Raw genomic sequence first — 21,758 nt, 5'->3', positions numbered from 1 at the left:
AAATGAACTAAGATACAATATGAAAAAGAATTTCCAACATCAGCACTCTCTGGAAGACTCATGCCATAAGATGATCATCAATAAACCTCAACAAAGATCCACGCACTGCTACAGCTGTAGATGCACTCATCCCACCAGTTCCTGGACTTCCCATGGGAATGAGGAAGGAGATATCTAAGCTGGCCTGTGCATACAGTAAAACAACAAATTTGACTGGATCTATACTGTTGGAACTCAACCAAGAATTAGGAAAAGTGCAAGTTGTAGCGCTCCAAAATCTTACAACTACAGGCTATCTACTGTTAAAAGAACATATGGGATGTGAACAGTTCCCAGGAATGGGTTGTTTTAATTTGTCTGATTTCTCTCAGACTGTTCAAGTACAGTTGGACAATATCCATCATATCATAGATAAATTTTCACAAATGCCTAGGGTGCCTAACTGGTTTTCTTGGTTTCACTGGAGATGGCTGGTAATTATAGATCTGCTTTGGTTATGTAACTGTATTCCTATTATGTTAATGTGTGTGCACAATTTAATTAGTAGTTTAAAACCTATACATGCTGAAGTTACTCTACAAGAAGGTATGTCAAAGAAATAATCAATCTTCCCATGTTTTCTTCCGTCTGCTACTTCTATAGCTTTTCTTCTTCCTCCCTAATTACAACCCTTAAATAGAATTCGTGCCTCATATCGAATTTACCAAGTATCATAATTCCTCCAAGTGGTAAAGATACCTCAAGACAAATGCTGGGCATAGAAGTTACAGGGCATAAATATGCAAAGAAATAAAAAGCTAACCTTTTCAAACAGTAAGGCTTCTCTCTCACTTATCAACTTTACATTTCCCTGTATGGCCCCGGAAGATGACTGGTTAGCCAGAGATGGGTAAGATTCCTCAAGGGAGGAACAACCTAAGACAGGCACAGTTGCAGGGGGGCCATCAGGTGAGAAATTGGGGATCAACAGAGGTGAGGCTTAGAATGTCACCCCCCCCATTTTGAGAGAAATCTTCTGCATCCGTGGATGTTTTATTGCCCTTGTCTAGCTTGGATTAACACATAGTCTACAGGCACACACCTAATCATCTATATTTGCTCTCTTACAACACTAAACTATGTTTTCTACCTTTATCTTGCATCTACCTACCACTTCAGCATTCTATTAAAAATAATAATAATAATAATAAAGGGAGAAATATGGGATCCACATATAAATCAAGTATAAAAATCAAACAAATATTAATATTTGACCTGATTGTTTATAGTTCATAATGCGTGATCAAAACCGAAAGTTTCTGTGATGACTGCCCTTGTACTGTTCACCATGTAAGAGCTTATTCACTATGTAAGAACTTGTTTGTTATGCTTCAGAAGATTGGAGACTGACAAGAATTAGGCTTGTGGTGGATTAATGTTTGTGCATTGAGCACTGACTCCCCTATACAGAATTTTATTGTTGTTAACAACCATTTGATCAATAAATATGAGAGATGCCCTCTCAAAAAAAAAAAATTAAATCTTCTGTGCATCAAAGGACACCATTAAGAAAGTGAAAGGACAACCTACAAAATGAGATATAAATGTTTGAAAGTCATATAGCTGATAAATGCCTAATATCCAGAATATATAAAAACTCTTATAACTCAACAACAAAAATATAAACAATCTGATTTTAAAAACAGATAACTTGAATAAACATTCCTCCAAAGAAGATACACAATGGCCAACAAACCCATGAAAAGACGCTCAGTACCATTAGGATGGATATTCTTGGAGGGAAGGAAGGGAGGGAGGGAGGGAGGGAGAGAGGGTGTAGAATACTGCAGGCTCTGTGGAAGACAGTATAGTAGTTCCTCAAAATATTAAATATAAAATTAACATATGATCCAGAAATTCCACTTTTGAGTATAGACCCAAAAGAATTGAAAGCAAGCAAACATATATTTGAACACCCATATTCATAGCAACATTATTCACAATAGTCAAAAGGTGGAAACAATCCAAATGTTCATCAACAAATGAACAGAGAAACAAAATATGATATATATATACACAATGGAATATTATTCAACCATAAGAGTGAATTAAATTTTAATACACATTACAACATAGATGAACCTTGAGGACATTATACTGAGTGAAATAAGCCAGACACAAAGGTACAAATACTATATAATTCCACATATATGAGGTGTCTAGAATAGTCAAATTCATAGAGACAGAAGTTAGGATGGTGGTTGCCAGGGGCTGGGGGTGGGTGGAATTGGGGGTTATTGTTTAATGGGTTTGAAGTTTCAGTTTGAAATAATGAAAACAGCTCTGGAGATGGATGGTGGTGATGGTTACACAACAATGTGGATATACCTAATGCCATGGAACTGTGCACTGAAAAATAGTTAAAATGTTAATTTTTATGAAACTGGAAAGAGAAATACCACTTGACCCAGTAATTCCACTTCTAGGAATTTACCCAAAGAAAACAAAATCCCTGATTCAAAAAGATATATTCACCTCTATGTTCATTGCCACACTGTTTGCAATAGCCAAGATATGCAAGCAACCTAAGTGTCCATCAATAGATGAACGGATAAAGATGTGGTCATATCCACAATGGAATGTTATTCAGCCATAAAAAGAAAAGAAATCCTGCCATTTGCAACAACATGGATGGAGCTACAGGGTATTATGCTCAGTGAAATAAGCCAGGCAGAGAAAGACAAGTGCCATATGATTTCACTTATTTGTGGTATATAAGAACAAAGCAAAACAGAAGGAACAAAACAGCATCAAACCCATAGATACTGAGAAGGGACTGGTGGGGACCAAGGGAGAGGGGAGTATGTGGAGTGGGGGAGAAGGAGAACTGTTGAACCACTGTGATGTATATTTGATTTTTAAAAAATAATAAAAAATGTCAATTTTATGTTACATATGTTTTACCACAATAAAAATACACTTTTTAAACTGAAAAAAAAAAAAACCCAAGCATATATGGTCAATTAATATATGATAAAGGAGCCATGGATATACAATGGCAAAATGACAGCCTCTTCAACAGCTGGTGTTGGCAAAACTGGACAGCTACATGTAAGAGAATGAAACTGGATCATTGTCTAACCACATACACAAAAGTAAACTCAAAATGGATCAAAGACCTGAATGTAAGTTGTGAAACCATAAAACTCTAAGAGAAAAACATAGGCAAAAATCTCTTGGACATAAACATGGGCAACTTTGTGAACATATCTCCCCAGGCAAAGGAAACAAAAGCAAAAATGAACAAGTGGGACTATATCAAACTACAAAGCTTCTGTACAGCAAAGGACACCATCAGTAGAACAAAAAGACATCCTACAGTTTGGGAGAATATATTCATAAATGACATGTCCGATAAGGGTTGACATCCAAATTATATAAAGAACTCATGCACCTCAACAAACAAAAAGCAAATAAGCCAATTAAAAAATGGTCAGAGGAGCTGTACAGACACTTCTCCAAAGAAATTCAGATGGCCAACAGGCACATGAAAAGATGCTCCACATCGCTAATCATCAGAGAAATGCAAATTAAAACCACAATGAGATATCACCTCACACCAGTTAGCATAGCCAACTTCCAAAAGACAAACAACAGCAAATGTTGGCAAGGATGTGAACAAAGGCCTCCTACACTGCTGGTGGGAATGTACATTAGTTCAACCATTGTGGAAAAGCAGTATGGAGGTTCCTCAAAAAACTCAAAATAGAAATACTATTTGACCCAGGAATTCTACTCCCAGGAATTTACCCTAAGAATGCAGGAGCCCTGTTTGAAAAAGACAGATGCACCCCTATGTTTATCGCAGCACTATTTACAATAGCCAGGAAATGGAAGCAACCTAAGTGTCCATCAGTAGATGAATGGATACAGAAGATGTGGTAAATATACACGATAGAATATTATTCAGCCATAAGAAGAAAACAAATTCTACCATTTGCAACAACATGGATGGAATTAGAGTGTATTATGCTCAGTGAAATAAGCCAGGCAGATAAAGAGAAGTGCCAAATGATTTCACTCATCTGTGGAGTAAAAGAACAAAGGAACAACTGAAGGAATAAACAGCAGCAGACTCACAGAATCCAAGAATGGACTAATAGTTACCAAAGGGAAAGGGATTGGGGAGGATCGGTGGGAAGGGAGGGATAAGGGAGAAAGGGGGGCATTATGATTAGCAGACATAATGTGGGGAGGGGGGACACGGGGAAGGCAGTATAACAGAGAGAAGACAAGTAGTGATTTTATACCATCTTAGTATGCTGATGGACAGTGACTGTAATGGGGTACGTGGTGGGGACTTTATAATAGGGGGAGTGTAGTAACCATTATGTTCCTCATGAAATTGTACATTAATGCTACCAAAATAAATAAACAAATAAATAAATAAATGAGACTAGGAAAACTGTACAGTTATATGTAAAGAATAAAACTGGATCATTGGCTTACACCACACACAAAAATAAACTGAAGATGGATTAAAACCTAAATATAAGACCTGAAACCATAAAAATTCTATAAGAAAACCGGCAGCAAACTCTTGAACATTAGCATTATTAACTTTTTTCTGCATGTCTCCCTAGGCAAGGGAAATGAAGCAGAAATAAACAAATGATACTACATGAAACTACAATGCTTTTGCACAACTAAGGAAACCATCAAGTAAACAAAAAGGCAACTTAATGAACAGTAGAATATACTTCCAAACTGTGTATTTGGTTATGGGATGATACCCAAAATACATAAAAAATTCATACAACATAGTAACAAAAAAAAAAAAAATCAACAGCCTGATTAAAAAGTGGGCAGAGGACCTGAATAGACATTTTCCTAAAGAAGACACATAGAGATGGTGAACAGGCACATGAAAAGATGTTCAATACTACTAATCATTACAGAAATACAAATTGAAACCACACTAAGAAATCACCTCACACCAAACAGAATACCTAATACCAACAAGAAAACAAGTATCAAGTGTTGGCAGGGATGTAGAGAAAATGGAAAAGAAAGCACTATGAAGGCTTCTTAAAAAACTAATAGAAATACCATATGACCCAAAAAGTTCACTTCTGGGAATTTGCCCAAAGAAAACAAAATCACCAATTCAAAAAGATATATGTACTCCTATGTGTATTGCAGCATTATTTACAATAGACAAAATATGGAAGCAATCATCTGTAGATGAATATGTAAAAAATGTGGTTCATTTGTATAATGGAATACTACCCAGCCATACAAAAGAATGAAACCTTGACATTTGCAACAACATGAACAGACCTAGGGGACATTATGCTAAGTAAGATCAGTCGGACGCAGAAAGACAAATACTGTATTGTTTCATTTATACGTAGTGTAAAACAAAACAAACAAACAAAGCAAAGTGAAACAGACTCACAAGAGAACAGACTGGTGGTTCCTATAGGGCAGGAGAGTAGGGACATGGGTGAAATAGATGAAGGGAAAAAAAAACTAGTAAGAATGTATGATATCTTGATTTGGGTGATGGTTACACACATCAAAATTTGTCAAGCTGTACACTAAATGTGCATTTTATTATATGTACCTCAACATAAAGTTGTATGAACCTCAATAAAAAATTTATTTTAATTAAGAAAAGAAGCAATTCAATAAAAAAGGGCTAAAAATTTGAATACACTATTTTATAAGGAAGACATCTGAATGGTCAACAACACAACACTGTTCATCATCATTAGTTATCAGAGAAATGTAAATTGAAACCACAATAATTTAGTACCACTACCTGTGCAGACAACTAAACAGCTAAAACATCAAACATTGGTGAAAATAAGGAGCCAAAAGAACCCACATTAACAGTAGATAGGATTGTAAAATTGTACAACTACTTTGGCAAGAAATGAACCAAAGAGGGATGTCACAGTCCAAGCAAGTGGGGAGGGTATCTATATAGGAAGGCTGCTTAGTGCAGGGTGTCAGAGCCTGAGAGGGTAAGGTATTGGTAGGGCCCAGGTTTTTCACTGTGGGGATGAGCATTACATACAGGGAAAGGGAGAGAGCTAGAATTAATCCTGTGGTATTGAACTGGAATTGGTAGTAGAGCTGTGAACTCATGATCTTCAATATAAATAGATGGATACAGAAATACAGATGTAAATGTGTTTGTATGTGTATATAAATATATAGGTGTGTGTATATGTCTACACATACATACCCACACACATTCCCTAGCTTTTGTCACTGAGAGTTTCTGAGAAGAGCAACATCGCAACAGCAATGAACACAACTAACATTCAGATGTTGGCTTCTAAATAGTATTCTTCACTAAAAGGAACCAGGACTCCTTGGAGAAAAGACTGGGTAAAGAAAAGTACAAAATGAGCCTGTACAAAAGGGTTCAAAGAATGATAGAGACATATCAAAGAGACATGGAAGCCACCGTGAAGAGGTTCTCAGTAGCCAAATGTGGGACAATTTGCATGTCGATAATAGATTTTCACCCAGAGAATAAAATAGGAACCACATTCCATACTGGTATAAATGAGTAAATACAAAGTCTGAGAACTGGAATATTCACATCATTTCAAAGTACCTCTTTAAGACATTGTATTCTAACGAGTAGCTGTCCCATAATCTTTAAAAGCGTTAAGATCATGAAAGTCAAAGAAAGACAGGAACTGTTTACAATGGAAGGACACATGACAAATAAATGCAAAATGACTCTGAACTAGAGCCTTTTGCTATAAAGGCCATTACTAGGACAACAAGCAAAACCCAAATGGGGTCTGACAATTAGGTAGTATTCAGATATCACTGTTAATGACCTGATTTTAAAGGTTGTATTGTGGTTCTATAGGAGAAAGTATTACATTAGCACATTTGGAGATAACGGGGCGTCATCTGAGAAACGTAATCTCAAAGGCCCACAAAAATAAAGGCTTTTGCTCTGTATTTGCAAGCTTTCTGTAAGCTTGAGATCATTTCAAAGAAAGTTTTAAAGGCTTAAAGAAAAATACACACACACACACACACACACACACACACACACACACACACAAATACATAATATGTGTATGATCAGGCCTAACTCAGAGTTAATGAATCAGAATCTCCAGGGATTATATGATTTATGTCAAAGAAAGTCTTCAAAGCATTTAATATACTTAAGTTGCTTATGAAAAATTTTAAAAATAATTCTCTGTTTGTACCAATGATGTTGAAGAAAGGTAACTGTATGACATTTATTTCCAATACAGGTAAGGATGCCACTGGTCATTCCCTATCATTCTGCTGTTCTACTTAAAAGGAAGTGCTCTCTTTTGGTCAGCATAAATAAAAGCTTGCCTACCACCTTGGTGCATATCTCTGAATTACTTGTAGAAGTACTATTGATTAGGAAAGTTGTAGTTCTCATCTTTTGTAAAGTTAAGCTTGAAGATGTCTACTCGTGTAAACCTGCACAAACAAGATTTCCACCAGAAATACATGTGTGTCACACCTAATTAAATACCAGGGAAGGATAGAGCTCATCTGCTTAAAAAATATTCTCTGACAGCAAGGTTAAGGTAATGTCACAAGAAAACAGGTCACATAGTTTTGTGATTTTATTTATAAATAGTTTTAGTACCTATTTTAGATTTTGGATCTCCTTATCTGACTTCAAATAAGTTGAATAACACAAGAAGTATCAAACATAAGAGGAAAGATTGATACATTAGATTTGATCATATAAAAATTAAATATTTCTGTTCAGCCAAAGATAATAAGCCTCAGCATGGGAAAAAATATTCACAGTACAGGTAACTAACAAAGAATTTACACAGAGATTACATAAAGAACTTCTACAAAGAGAAAATAAAAAGCCAAAGAACCAGGGACTCACTGTCTATGACGTTTTGATTTGCTTTTAGCAAAATATATTTTATGAATCATCTTATATAAAATTATATCTTACTGGATTTTTACAAAAAAAAAAAAAAAAAAAAAGCCAAAGAACCCCAATTTTTAAATGGTCAAAAGACTGAACAGACACTTCAAAACAAACTTCAAAGACTTTAAAAAATCTATTTTGAAATTTTCAGTGAACATCTGATAGAACAGGGGACTGAGATATGAGATTTTTTTTAATGGATGTGACTATTATAATATCTTGTTTTGAATCACACAAAAAACACATTTTATTTTGAAATACTGAAGAATCTCATTTCCTCCATATAATAAAGACTTAAACTGGCTGAGAATCTTAATCATTGAAAACATACCACATGGGAACAATCACTAGGTACTTTTTGTAATTCAACTTTGAAACTAATTATTTTCCTTTTTTAAGTTTTGGATGGGTTTAACTGAAGAATATTCTAGTATCACTTATCCAAAGGGATCAGAATTTTTCTGAATTTCATGTAAGTAGAAAAAATACAGAAATTTATGGTGTGTTCAGGAAGATGCAAGACTAAAGCTGTCATTCACTGCTTCCAATTTTAAGATTCTGCATTCATTATCATAGGTAGTTTTTATGATTTTGTTAATAAACAGGTTTTATGGTAAATAAATGCTAATGTGAACTTATAAAATCCATTAATAATAAAATTCTGCTTTTATCAATTTTATATTTGGTTTTGTGATATGAATTTGACAGTGTTTCACTGCTTGAAAAAAACATGAAAAATAATGCTGGATTTAAAAACTGCTGACATTTTACTGAGACCAAGAAATCCACTGATCTTGTGAGGACAATTCACCGTGGCAGTGGCTAACTGCTTAAGTACACTGAATAGGACATAAATCATTGAGATGACTGCTCAACAAATATATACGGTTCTTATCTCCCAAGGACTTGTGCATGGCAGGTTTTACTGCAGTACTTACTGGTGCTACTATTTTTCCTGTTTGTCCGACTTGCATGTCATTGGGAACAAAGCCAGCATCAACAGCAGCACGAGAAGCACCAACTAAGGGGAGAAAATACTTGTCATTTTTTTGGAAATTCATTTTATAAAGGCCTTACTTTTAAAAAAAAATCACCTTGTCACTGATTAAGATTTCTGTAACTAAGAAGTTATTTTATACAGAGACTTTCAGGAAATTCCTTCTATTTATACTCAAAGACTTAATATTTTAAATTTGGTTTAACTCCTCTGCTTCCTTTATCAAAAAGGTTTTCAGATATTAATAAAACATACATTATACTCTGGGATGTCATTATACAATACTCCTTTATACAACAACTTCACAACTTTGAAGAAAGATACTATAACATCATTACCTCTGTGACCACATAAAGAGTTACATATAACAGATGGTAAAGGTTTAACCAGTATTTGCTCTCTTAAAAAAAAAATTAGATTTAACTAGACTTCTCTCCAGGAGTCACAAGGAGCCCAGTACTAGAAGTAAAGCCACACCTCTCCCAGCAGATGTCAAGAATGAGCCTCAGTTCCTCTTCATCTCCATCTAGAGAGGACCAGAAAGAGCCATAGGCAACACTCCTCACTACCTCCTAAAACTCAGTCTCACCACCATTACCTCTCTCATGTCAGTCAGGACTGATCACATCCTGCCCTTTTCTTACATCAGTCACTACAGGCCCATATTCAGAAGTTATCCTTTATAACCCGTTCAGTGGTCCCCATAATGCCCTGCATGCACCCTAACCTGCAACCCAGCTCCTAATCCTCTCCAGTTTCTGAACCCTTACACTATGACTTTTGGAACTCATAGCAATCACAGTCCCCTCTATCTTTGATCTGTTTGTCCAGATGTTCTTTGAGGACAGCAATTCCCCTACAGCCCTCCTCAGCAGATGCTGCTTTGTCTGTCACCATCTTCACACCACTGGGCCTGGACAAGGGTCTGCTCTTGCAACTCTCAGGAAGCTCCCCCTCCTTCTTCCTTAAAAGCCTTCAGCTTTGAATCTCGTGTCATCAAATTATGTCACCCATTTATTTCTGTATCATCTATCAACCACTAGATCAATCCCCTTCATTTCTCAATGATTTTTAGTTTCTGGGTCATTGTCACTTTTTCCAATACTAGTCTCTTCTTAATTCTTGGAGATTTCTACACCCTGGCTTCTCAGTTTCTTGAAGAACTCTCTTCCAGCCATCTTGTCTTCTATCCTATCTTCACCCACACCCATCCTGACCTTTCCAATACCAATATTCCTTGATAACCTCAATTCTCAGTGACCTCCTCTATCCAGCTGACTCCCTTTGGTGCCCAATTCCAACAATCCTCCAAACCCTGCTAGGATCTACGCAATTCTATGGACTGTCCCTCTCTCCCCTCACATTCTTCTTCCTTTACCCAGTTCAAATTCTACAATCTATACACTAATCACTCCCTCAAATATACCATCAGTTTCCTTGTTCTCCTCTTCCATCATCACACTAAACTGGAAAAACCTCCTCTGGTTAACTAAGCAATCTCTCCACCATTTTCATAACTGTCCTCATAATTCAGCATGACTGCAGACGAACACAAACACTCAGCCATCTAAGTGGGTTTTACTTTAAATAAATAGGCCTTAACTCTCACTCTCTCTTAAACTACAACTTCATCTTTTCTTCTCTCTTCAATTTCCAGTACTCTTTAACAGTACTCTAACTCATTCTCAGCAAATGATCTTATTTCCTATTTCACTGAAAAATATTGAAACAATCAGAAGAGAACTTCAACATGCTCCAACTAACACACTCTTCTATCAACCTGCAGCTGCGTCCATCACTCTCTCCTGCCTACTCACGGACACTGACCCAGCAACTCCTCCCTCTCTCTCCTGGATGATTAATTTTTCCCCTCTTGACTGCAGCATTCCCAAGAGAAAATAAGCATGCTATCATCTGTCCCATTTTTAAAAGGCCTTCTGTTGGTCCCACTCCCCCTGTAGTTATCATCCATTTTTATGCTTTCCTATACAGCAAAATCACTCAAGAGAATTGTCTGTATTCACTGTCTCCAACTCCAGGTCTCCCACTCTATTTCTAAAAACCTGAGTGGGGAGGAGACAAGATGGCAGAGTGAGTAGTTCAGCACAAATCTCCTCCCAAAAACATATATATTTCGGAAAATACAACAAATACAACTATTCCTAACAGAGAGACCAGTGGATACAGTACAACAGCCAGGCTACATCTACATCTGTGAGAACTCAGCATCTCACGAAGGGGGTAAGATACAAGCTGCGGCCCGGCGGGACCCAAGCGCCGCACCCCTCACCCCAGCTCCCTGGCGGTAAGAAAGGAGTCGGAACGGGAGGGAGAGGGAGCCGAGGACTGCTAAACACCCAGCCCCAGCCATCTGCATGGGGAGCACAGCCACATGGTGTGCTGGATATTAGATGGAAAAACAAAACCTGTGAGCGGGTCCCCACAACCGGCTCCCCTGGGACAAAAGAAAAGCGAGTGCTTTTTGAAAGTCTTAAAGGGACAGGGACCCCACAGCTGGACAAAATCATCCTGGCACACTCAGCCCAGCAGCTGGGAATCCCAGGGAACTCTAGCCAACCTGACCCCCTGGGCAGCAGCGCAGCTCTGAAGCCCCTCACGGCGATAAAAAGCCTGCCAGGCATTCCCCCGGCTGGTGCAGACCCCGACACACCAGCCCAGTAGAGGGAGAGTGGGCGTGCACACCTGTGGCGGCAGCCCCAGAGGGGCCCAGGAGAGGCCTACGAGTGCGGGAGGAGGCAGCGCCAGAGAGGCCCAGGAGCGGCCCGCGTGAGCCTGCAGCGGCAGCGGCCAAGTGGCCTGGGAGCGGCCTGCAAGAGCCCACGGCAGAGGTGGCGGAGTGGCCCAGGAGCAGCAGCGACCCCAGCAGCCGCCCAGAATCTCCTCCCGGAGTGCAGCCGCCCAGGCCAGACCCAAAGGTCGCCGCCAGTGTGCAGCTGCCCGGTGGGGGCGCTGCTCTCACAGAAGAGCACACCCGGCGCGCCTGCCACTCCCTGCAGGGCTCCGGGCTACGCTGACGGAGACCCCGCCCACAGCGGCTTAGGGGATTAACCCGGAGGCTGCTCCAGGAGTGCAGGCAACCAACACAGGCAGCAGAGAAGGGACAGGCGACCAGCAAGCAGGAAAGGACTTTGTTCTCCCAGCTGACACATGCGCTACCTGCCTACAGCTACTGCTAACACCATGAAAAGGCAGAAGAGTTTGGTCCAGTCCAGAATTACCCAGACAACCCCAAAGAGATGGCCTGGGGAGATAGATATAACCAATCTCCCCGAAAGAGAATTCAAAATAAAGGTCATAACCATGCTGATGGATCTGCAGAGAAGTATGCAAGAGTTAAAGGATAAAGTTGAGAAGGAGAAAACAGAAATAAACCAATCTCTGGAAGGATTCAAGAGCAGACTGGATAAGGTGCAAGAGGTCATTAATGGAATAGAAATCAGAGAACAGGAACACAGAGAAGCGGAGGCAGAGAATAAAGGATCTCCAGAATGAAAGAATATTGAGAGAACTGTGTGACCAATCCAAATGGAACAATATCTGTATTATAGGGGTACCAGAAGAAGAAGAGAGAGAAAAAGGGATAGAAAGTGTCTTTGAAGAAATAATTGCTGAAAACTTCCCCAAACAGGGGGAGGAAATAGTCTCTCAGACCATGGACACCCACAAAACTCCCAACACAAGGGACCCAAGGAGGACAACACCAACACATATAATAAGAAAATGACGAAGATCAAAGACAAGGACAGAGTATTAAATGCAGCAGGAGAGAGAAAAAATGTCACCTAGAAAGGAAAACCCATTAAGCTATCATCAGGTTTCTGAACAAAAACCTTACAAGCCAAAGGAGAATGGCATGATATATGTAATGCAATGAAACAGAAGGGCCTTGAACCAAGAACACTGTATCCAGCACGATTATCATTTAAATATGAAGGAGGGAATAAACAATTCGCAGACAAGCAAAAGTTGAGGGAATTTGCCTCCCACAGACCACCAGTACAGGGTATTTTAAAGGGACTGCTCTAGATGGGAGCACTCCTAAGGCTAAACAGATGTCACCAGAGAAAATAAAATCACAGCAAAGAACGCAGACCAACCAAATACTAACTAAAGGCAAAAAATAAAATTAACTACTCATAAAAGCAGTTAAAGGAAACACAGAAGAGCACAGAATAAAATACCTAACATATAAAGAATGGAGGAGGAGGAATAAGAAGGGAGAGTATTAAAGAATCATCAGACTGTGCTTATAATAGCTTAATAAGCGAGTTTAGTTAGACAGTTAGATAGTAAAGAAGCTAACCTTGAACCATTGGTAACCACAAATCTAAAGCCTGCAATGGCAATAGGTACATATCTTTCAATAATCACCTTAAATGTAAATGGACTGAATACACCAATCAAAAGACATAGAGTAACATAATGGATAAAAAAGCAAGACCCATCTATATGCTGCTTACAAGAGATTAACCTCAAACCGAAAGGCATACACAGACTAAAAGTCAAGGTATGGAAAAAGATATTTCATGCAAACAATAGGGAGAAAAAAGCAGGTGTAGCAGTACTGGTATCAGACAAAATAGACTTCGAAACAAAGAAAGTAACAAGAGATAAAGAAGGACATTACATAATGCTAATGGGGTCAGACCAACATGAGGATATAACCATTATAAATATATATGCACCCGATACAGGAGCAACAACATATGTGAAACAAATTCTAACAGAATTAAAGGAGGAAATATAATGCAATGCATTTGTTCTAGGAGATTTGAACACACCACTCACTCCAAAGGACAGATCCTCCAGACAGAAAATAAGTAAGGACACAGAGGCACTGAACAACACACTAGAACAGATGGACCAAACAGACATCTACAGAACTCTACACCCAAAAGCAGCAGGATACACATTCTTCTCAAGTGCACATGGAACATTTTCCAGAATAGAACATATACTAGGCCACAAAAAGAGCCTCAGTAAATTCCAAAAGATTGAAATTCTACCAACCAACTTCTCAGACCACAAAGGCAAAAAATTAGAAATAAATTGTACAAAGAAAACAAAAAGGTTCACAAACATATGGAGGCTTAACAACATACTCCTAAATAATCAATGGATCAATGACCAAATTAAAACAGAGATCAAGCAATATTTGAAACAAATGACACTGACAGCATAAAGACCCAACTTCTGTGGGATGCAGTGAAGGCAGTTCTAAGAGGAAAGTATATAGCAATACAGGCCTTTCTAAAGAAGGAGAACATTCTCAAATGAACAGTCTAAAGTCACAATTATTGAAACTGGAAAAAGAAGAACAAATGAGGCCCAAAGTCAGCAGAAGGAGGGACATAATAAATATCAGAGAAGAAATAAATAAAATTGAGAACAAAAATAGAAAAAAATCAAAGAAACAAAGAGCTGGTACTTTGAGAAAATAAACAAAAAAAGATAAACCCCTAGCCAGACTCATTAAGAGAAAAAAAAGAATCTACACACATAACAGAATCAGAAATGAGAAAGGAAAATCATGACGGACCCCACAGAAATACAAAAAATTATTAGAGAATACTACGAAAATCTATATGCTAACAAGCTGCAAAACCTAGAAGAAATGGACAACTTCCTAGAAAAATACAACCTTCCAAGACTGACCAAGGAAGAAACAGAAAATCTAAACAGACCAATTACCAGCAACGAAATTGAATCGGTAATCAAAAAACTACCCAAGAACAAAACCCCTGGGCGAGATGGATTCACCACTGAATTTTATCAGACATAGAAAAGACATAATACCCATTCTCTTTAAAGTTTTCCAAAAAATAGAAGAGGAGGGAATACTTCCAAACTCTTTCTAAGAAGCCAGGATCACTCTAATACCAAAACCAGGCAAAGACCCCACCGAGACAGAAAATTACAGACCAATATTCCTGATGAACAGAGATGCAAAAATACTCAAAAAAATATTAGCAAACCACATTCAAAAATACATCAAGAGGATCATACACCATGATCAAGTGGGATTCATCTCAGGGATGCAAGGATGGTACAATATTCGAAAATCCATCAACATCATCCACCACATCAACAAAAAGGACAGAAACCATATGATCATCTCCATAGATGCTGAAAAAGCATTTGACAAAATTCAACATCCATTCATGATAAAAACTCTCAACAAAATGGGTATACAGGGCAAGAACCACAACATAATATAGGCCATATACGACAAACCCACAGTCAATATCATATTTAACAGCAAGAACCTGAAAGCTTTTCGCCTAAGACTGTGAACAAGACAGGGATGCCCACTCTCCCCACTGTTATTCAACATAGTACTGGAGGTCCTAGCCACGACAATTAGAAAAAAGAAAGAAATACAAGGAATCCAGATTGGTAAAGAAGAAGTCAAACTGTCACTATTTGCAGATGACATGTTATTGTACATAAAAAACCCTAAAGACTGCACTCCAAAACTACTAGAATATCGGAATTCAGCAAAGTTGCAGGATACAAAATTAATACACAGAAATCTGTTGCTTTCCTATACACCAATGATGAGCTAACAGAAAGAGAAATCTGGAAAACAATTCCATTCACAATTGCATTAAAAAGAATAAAATACCTAGGAATAAACCTAACCAAGGAAGTTAAAGACCTATACCCTGAAAACTACAAGACACTCTTAAGAGAAATTAAAGAGGACACTAACAAATGGAAACTCATCCCATGCTCTTGGCTAGGAAGAATTAATATTGTCAAAATGGCTATCCTGCCTAAAGCAATCTACAGATTCAATGCAATCCCTATCAAAATACCAACAGCATTCTTCAACGAAGTGGAACAAATAATTTTAAAATTCATATGGAACCACAAAAGACCCCGAATAGTCAAAGCATTCCTGAGAAGGAAGAATAAAGCAGGGGGCATCTGGCTTCCCAACTTCAAGCTCTACTACAAAGCCACACTAATCAAGACAATTTGGTACTGGCACAAGAACAGAGCCACAAACCAGTGGAAAAGAATAAAGAGTCCAGATATTAACCCAAACATATAAAGTCAATTAATATATGATAAAGGAGCCATGGACATACAATGGGGAAATGACAGCCTTTTTAACAGCTGGTGCTGGCAAAACTGGACAGTTACATGTAAGAGAATGAAACTGGATCATTTTCTAACCCCACACACAAAAGTAAATTCGAAATGGATCAAAGACGTGAATGTAAGTCATGACAACATAAAACTCTTAGAAAAAAACGTAGGCAAAAATCTCTTGGACATAAACATGAGCAACTTCTTCATGAACATATCTCCCCAGGCAAGAGAAACAAAAGCAAAAATGAACAAGTGGGACTACATCAAGCTCAAAACCTTCTGTACAGCAAAGGACACCACCAAGAGAAAAAGGTACCCTACAGTTTGGGAGAATATATTTATAAATAACAGATCTGATAAAGGGTTGACATCCAAAATATATAAAGAGCTCACGCACCTCAACAAAAAGCAAAAAATCCAATTAAAAAATGGGCAGAGGAGCTGAACACAGTTCTTTAAAGAAATTCAGATGGCCAACAGACACATGAAAAGATGCTCCACATCGCTAGTCATCAGAGAAATGCAAATTAAAGCCACAGTGAGATATCACCTCACACGAGTAAGGATCGCCACCATCCAAAAGACAAACAACAACAAATGTTGGCGAGGTTGTGGAGAAAGGGGAACCCTCCTACACTGCTGGTGGGAATGTAAATTAGTTCAACCATTGTGGAAAGCAGTATGGAGGTTCCTCAAAAAGCTCAAAATAGAGATACTATTTGACCCAGGAATTCCACTTCTAGGAATTTACCCTAAGAATGCAGCAGCCCAGTTTGAAAAAGACAGATGCATCCCTATGTTTATCACAGCATCATTTACAATAGCCAAGAAATGGAAGGAACCTAAGTGTCCATCAGTAGATGAATGGATAAAGAAGTGGTACATATACACAATGGAATATTATTCAGCCATAAGAAGAAAACAAATTCTACCATTTGCAACAAAATGGATGAAGCTAGAGGGTATTATGCTCAGTGAAATAAGCCAGGTGGAGAAAGACAAATACCAAATAATTTCACTCATATGTGGAGTATAAGAACAAAGAAAAAACTGAAGGAACAAAACAACAGCAGAAACACAGAACCCAAGAATGGACTAACAGTTACCAAAGGGAAAGGGACTGGGGAGGATGGGTGGGAAGGGAGGGATAAGCAGGGGGAAAAAGAAAGGGAGCATTACGATTAGCATGTATAATTAGCATGTATAATGTGGGGGGGGGGCAGGGGGAGGGCTGTGCAACCCAGAGATGACAAGTAGTGATTCTACAGCATCTTACTACACTGATGGACAGTGACTGCAATGGGCTTTGTGGGGGGGACTTGGTGATGGGGGGAGTCTAGTAAACATAATGTTCTTCATGTAATTGTAGATTAATTACACCAAAAAAAAACCTATTAAAATGTCACACACTAGAGGAAAGCACACAAATCACAAATGATTTTCATCAGCTTATCATAACTGAATACAGCTGTGTAACCATTTCCTAGGGACATTCTTTTAAATGCACTCCCATCAAGGTTTTGCCCCACTACTACACTTAAACTGCTCAAAGTCAACCAAGATCTGTAAGTGGCTAAATCCATTAGTCACTTTTCAGTCTTCATCTTCCTTTACCTATTAGCAGCAGTCAACAGAGTTGATCACTACACTTGGATTCCGAAATATCAGACTCTCTGTCCTGGTTTTCCCGCCTTACTTACCATTCCTTTTTTGTACTTTGTTCTCCCCTACCTCTTAATCTTTCAGTGTCTTTGGCTTAGTCCTGTAACCTCTTTTATCTACACTCACTTCCTTGGTGAGTTTACCTAGTCTCACAGCTTCAAATACCATCCAAATGCAATGATGCCCAAATTTATATCTCTAGCCTAAACTTCTCCAATCAACTCCACATTCCTATACCAACTGCTTAACTGACATCTCTGTTTGGACGTCTTTTAGTAGACATCTCAAAACTTAAATGCCCAAAACTGAACTCCTGATCTCCACCTGGGAACTATACTATTTGGGGGTCTTCCCCATCTCAGCTAATGGCAACTCCACCCTACCAGTTACAGATAAAAACTCTCTCATAATCCATATCCAATTCACCAGGAAACCCCAATGTTTCTACCTTCAAATATATATCCCCAAATGGACTATTTCTCCCAATAGCTACGCGTCCAAACCAAAAGTGTGTCTCACCTGAATGATTGAAATACCTCATAACTGATCTCCCTATTCTATCCCCCTACAGTCTACTCTGAAAATTAGAGAGAGTGATCCTTTTAATATGTGTCAGATCATGTGATTCTTCTGCTCAAACCTTGCAATGGTTCCCATTTCATTCAGAGAAAGGCAATTTCCTTAGAAAGGCCTATATGGCCCTGTGTGTTCAGGTCTAAGACTCCCAGTCTTATCACTTACTAGCCTCCCTTTTTGTACTTTTCATTCCAGCCCCACCAGCCCACTTGCTGTTCATCACACAGGCTAGATATGCTCCTGACTTGGTGAGGCCCTCTGCATGTTACTGGACCCTCTACCTGAAACACTCTCTCAGATCTCCTCATGGCTTGCTTCCTCACCTCCTTCAAACCTTTATCCAGATGTCTCCTTCTCATTAAGGCCTCCTCTGACCATCTTATTTAAAACTGCAATCCACCCTCTCCAACACTCCTCTTCCTCCTCTTCCTGTTGTATTATTTTCCATAGCATTTTACTATCTTCCACCTTTTTATCTATTAATTTATTGCATTAAGGGCCTATTGGAGGCAGACAAATGGCCCCTCCAAAGATATATTCACTTTCTAATCCCCAGAATCTGTGAATATTATCTATATGGCAGCAGGTATGACATAAAGTTAAGGATTTGGGGAGAAGGTGCTTATCCTCGACTATCTAGGTGGGCTGTAAATGTCATCACACGTGTCCTTATAAGAGGGTCACAGAGGGAGATTTGATTCACATACACAGAGACGGTGCTATGGAGACAGAGGCAGAGATTGGAGTGATGCAGCCACAAGCCCCAACGTTGAGGCAGCCACTAGAAACTGGAAGAAGAAAACAGATTTTGCCCCAGAGGGAGTGCAGCCCTGCCAACACCTTGCTTTCAACACACTTCTGGCCTCTAAAACTGTGAGATAATAGTTCTGTTTTAAGCCTCTGAGTTTATGGTAATATATTACAGTAGCCCCAGGAAAACTAATACAAAGACTAGTAACACCCAAAAAGATGTAATTTCCACAAGGGCAGAGACTTTTGCTCATTTTATTCACTATTTCCCTAGCTCCTAAAATAGTGCCTATCATATAGCAGACACTCAATAAATATTTGTTCAATTAAAGAAAGAATGAATGAATAAACACCTCAAATTATAAAGAGTCAATATCATGCCATTACTCAGCCAAAACAATTACTTATTTCCATGGCTACATATATTAAGTAATATGATGAAAGCAAAAGAAAAGCCTAGGTAGTTATTCACAAAACTCTCAAAAGGGGATGATAGAATTGAAACTTTTTTCTAAAAGGAAGAATATATTCATGTAGTAATATAAAAAGAAAAACTAAAATATTTTTAATTTTCTGGTTTTTCAAAAAACATCTTTCCATTTTCATCAATACACTTGTAATAACAAGTTCCACGTTTCCTATAAATAGCTAACTAAAATTTTAAAATAATGCTAAATGTTAATTTCCATTTGTATGAAAGATTCATATTAGACCACCAACAAAGAGGAAAAATAAGGGCATTCCTGAATCTGAAACTGAAGCTGATGTTTAAATTTTTTTAATGGAAAAAAACGATCAAGATTTGGCAAATGAAAAGAGTGTCGCATAAATAATAAGAAAGAATGAAGACACCTTCTCACTGAATGTTATGCCATTTACTTGGAGACCAAGAAAAACTGTTTCAGAGGGAGAAGTTGAAACTCAGAGAAAGCAAAATTATTCCCAGCCTTAAGTGACTGATATATAATGAAATAAATGAAGAAAAAATATTTCCAATGAAAAGGGAACATTTCCTACAAAGGACAATAACTTTACCTGCAGCATGTAGTTGATCTGCCAAGTCATATAACAACTTAAAGTTCTCGCCGCTCTTCAAGCCTCGACCTATTTTAAAAAGATGAAAAAAACAAATTAACAAATATAAACTCCTTTCTATAAAAATTTTCAACTTTGCAAATACTTGAGCGAATCTTCACATTACACAACTGCCATATTAAGCACGCCAACTCCTCTATAAAGCCTTTCCTGACTTCTCCCCAATGATACTCCTTAAGTAACTGGTTAATTAATTATATTACTAGGCTTTAAAATCAATCTTCCCCACTAAAACAAAAACTCTTTATTTATCCATATCTATCTTGGTCACCACTATATCCACAGTATTTAGCAAAACTTCACTGAATGACTGAAGTTATTATTTGAATGGAAATCCTTATATTAGACTTTATTAAAATCAAGAACACTGTGCCTTTACCTATTTATTTCCCCAGCACTTTGCAATGGGCCATAGAACACACACCCAATAAAAATTTTTGAATAAGTGATTAAACAAGTCACATATATCTTTTTGAAATATTAAATTATGTCCTATCAATGCCACTTACAATACAAGGCTGTCTATAAGGTTAATTATTTCATTTGATGTTTTAGTTTGGTAAGATTAAAAATCATACCAGTCCTTAGTTTTTCAAAAGCAAGACAGCAGGCTATAAAAAGGTTTTCTTTTTTTTTTTAATAAGGAGCATGATACATAAAAAGAAGCAGGTTTTATGCTATTAATAGCTTTGATAGTAAATGTGAAGAAACTTTTAGAGTTATCCATAAAGTCTGGAAGAATTTCACACTAGAACAGAATCATACAACGTGGCCCTGAGGTTCTAACCAGTTCTTTCTACACTTCAGAGCCAACCATACGCGAGAATAACATGGAAGTCAATCAATAAAACAAAGATACCAAGATACAAAGCTATGGAGATGAGATTTTTACCATGCTCCCCCTGGTGCCAATGTTGCAGATTTGCAACGGAAAGCCCAAACTGTGTGAGGCTCATCATTTCATTTTCCTAGTTGATAAAATGGGAATAATACTTACAACATAACCTATTTCTTACATTTTTTAAAAAATTTATTTTGGTATCATTAATCTACAACTACATAAGGAACATTATGTTTTTGTTTTTAATTTATTTGGGTGTCATTAATCTACAATTACATGAGGAACATTATGTTTTTTTTGTTGTTTTTAATTTATTTTGGTATACTTCTTACATTTAGGGGGGAAAAAAATCCATGTTCCTCTAAAATAAATATTAATAAAAGCAAAGCATTTTAAGTTTATATCACCTTTTTTTTTTTTTTTACTACTCCACTTACCACCAGATACCACCACTCTGGCACCAGTTAGCTCTGGTCGATCACTTTTTGTTAATTTCTGATCAAGCCATTCTGATATCCCCACTGTGGAAGTACTTGAAGCTGCATTTGATAAACAAAACAATGACTATGAGTTCAAGTGCTATATTGTTAATAACAATGATTATTATTATTTTTTAACAGAAACAAAGAATTAATTTCAAAGAACATAAGTTTTAGTTACTATGAAATTTTTTGTGCCCCGAATTTCATTCTCCCTGATTTTGGGGAAAACTTAAAGGGACTAGATTCCAGCATTCACCTCATTAGCTCAATAACTTTTGACAAAGCATT

The 21,758-nt window shown here is 37.7% G+C and overlaps 1 protein-coding gene across 2 annotated transcripts in view; it reads right to left on the bottom strand.

Annotated features, from left to right (window-relative positions):
• The window catches only part of ETFA (electron transfer flavoprotein subunit alpha), a 127,379-nt gene that overhangs the window by 57,567 nt on the left and 48,054 nt on the right, over positions 1-21,758 (bottom strand). For both annotated transcript variants that reach the window (XM_036907599.2, XM_036907600.2), the window contains 3 exons: positions 21,426-21,527; positions 20,088-20,156; positions 8,887-8,969 (listed from right to left, as the gene is read on the bottom strand). In XM_036907599.2, the coding sequence (XP_036763494.1) occupies positions 8,887-8,969; positions 20,088-20,156; positions 21,426-21,527 (254 nt within the window). The remainder of the gene's footprint in view (positions 1-8,886; positions 8,970-20,087; positions 20,157-21,425; positions 21,528-21,758) is intronic.

Source organism: Manis pentadactyla, chromosome 11 (genome assembly GCF_030020395.1).
Source record: "Manis pentadactyla isolate mManPen7 chromosome 11, mManPen7.hap1, whole genome shotgun sequence".
Lineage (NCBI taxonomy): Eukaryota > Metazoa > Chordata > Mammalia > Pholidota > Manidae > Manis > Manis pentadactyla.
The sequence above is the reverse complement of the archived record's forward strand: the minus strand, read 5'-3'. Positions and strand labels throughout refer to the sequence as shown.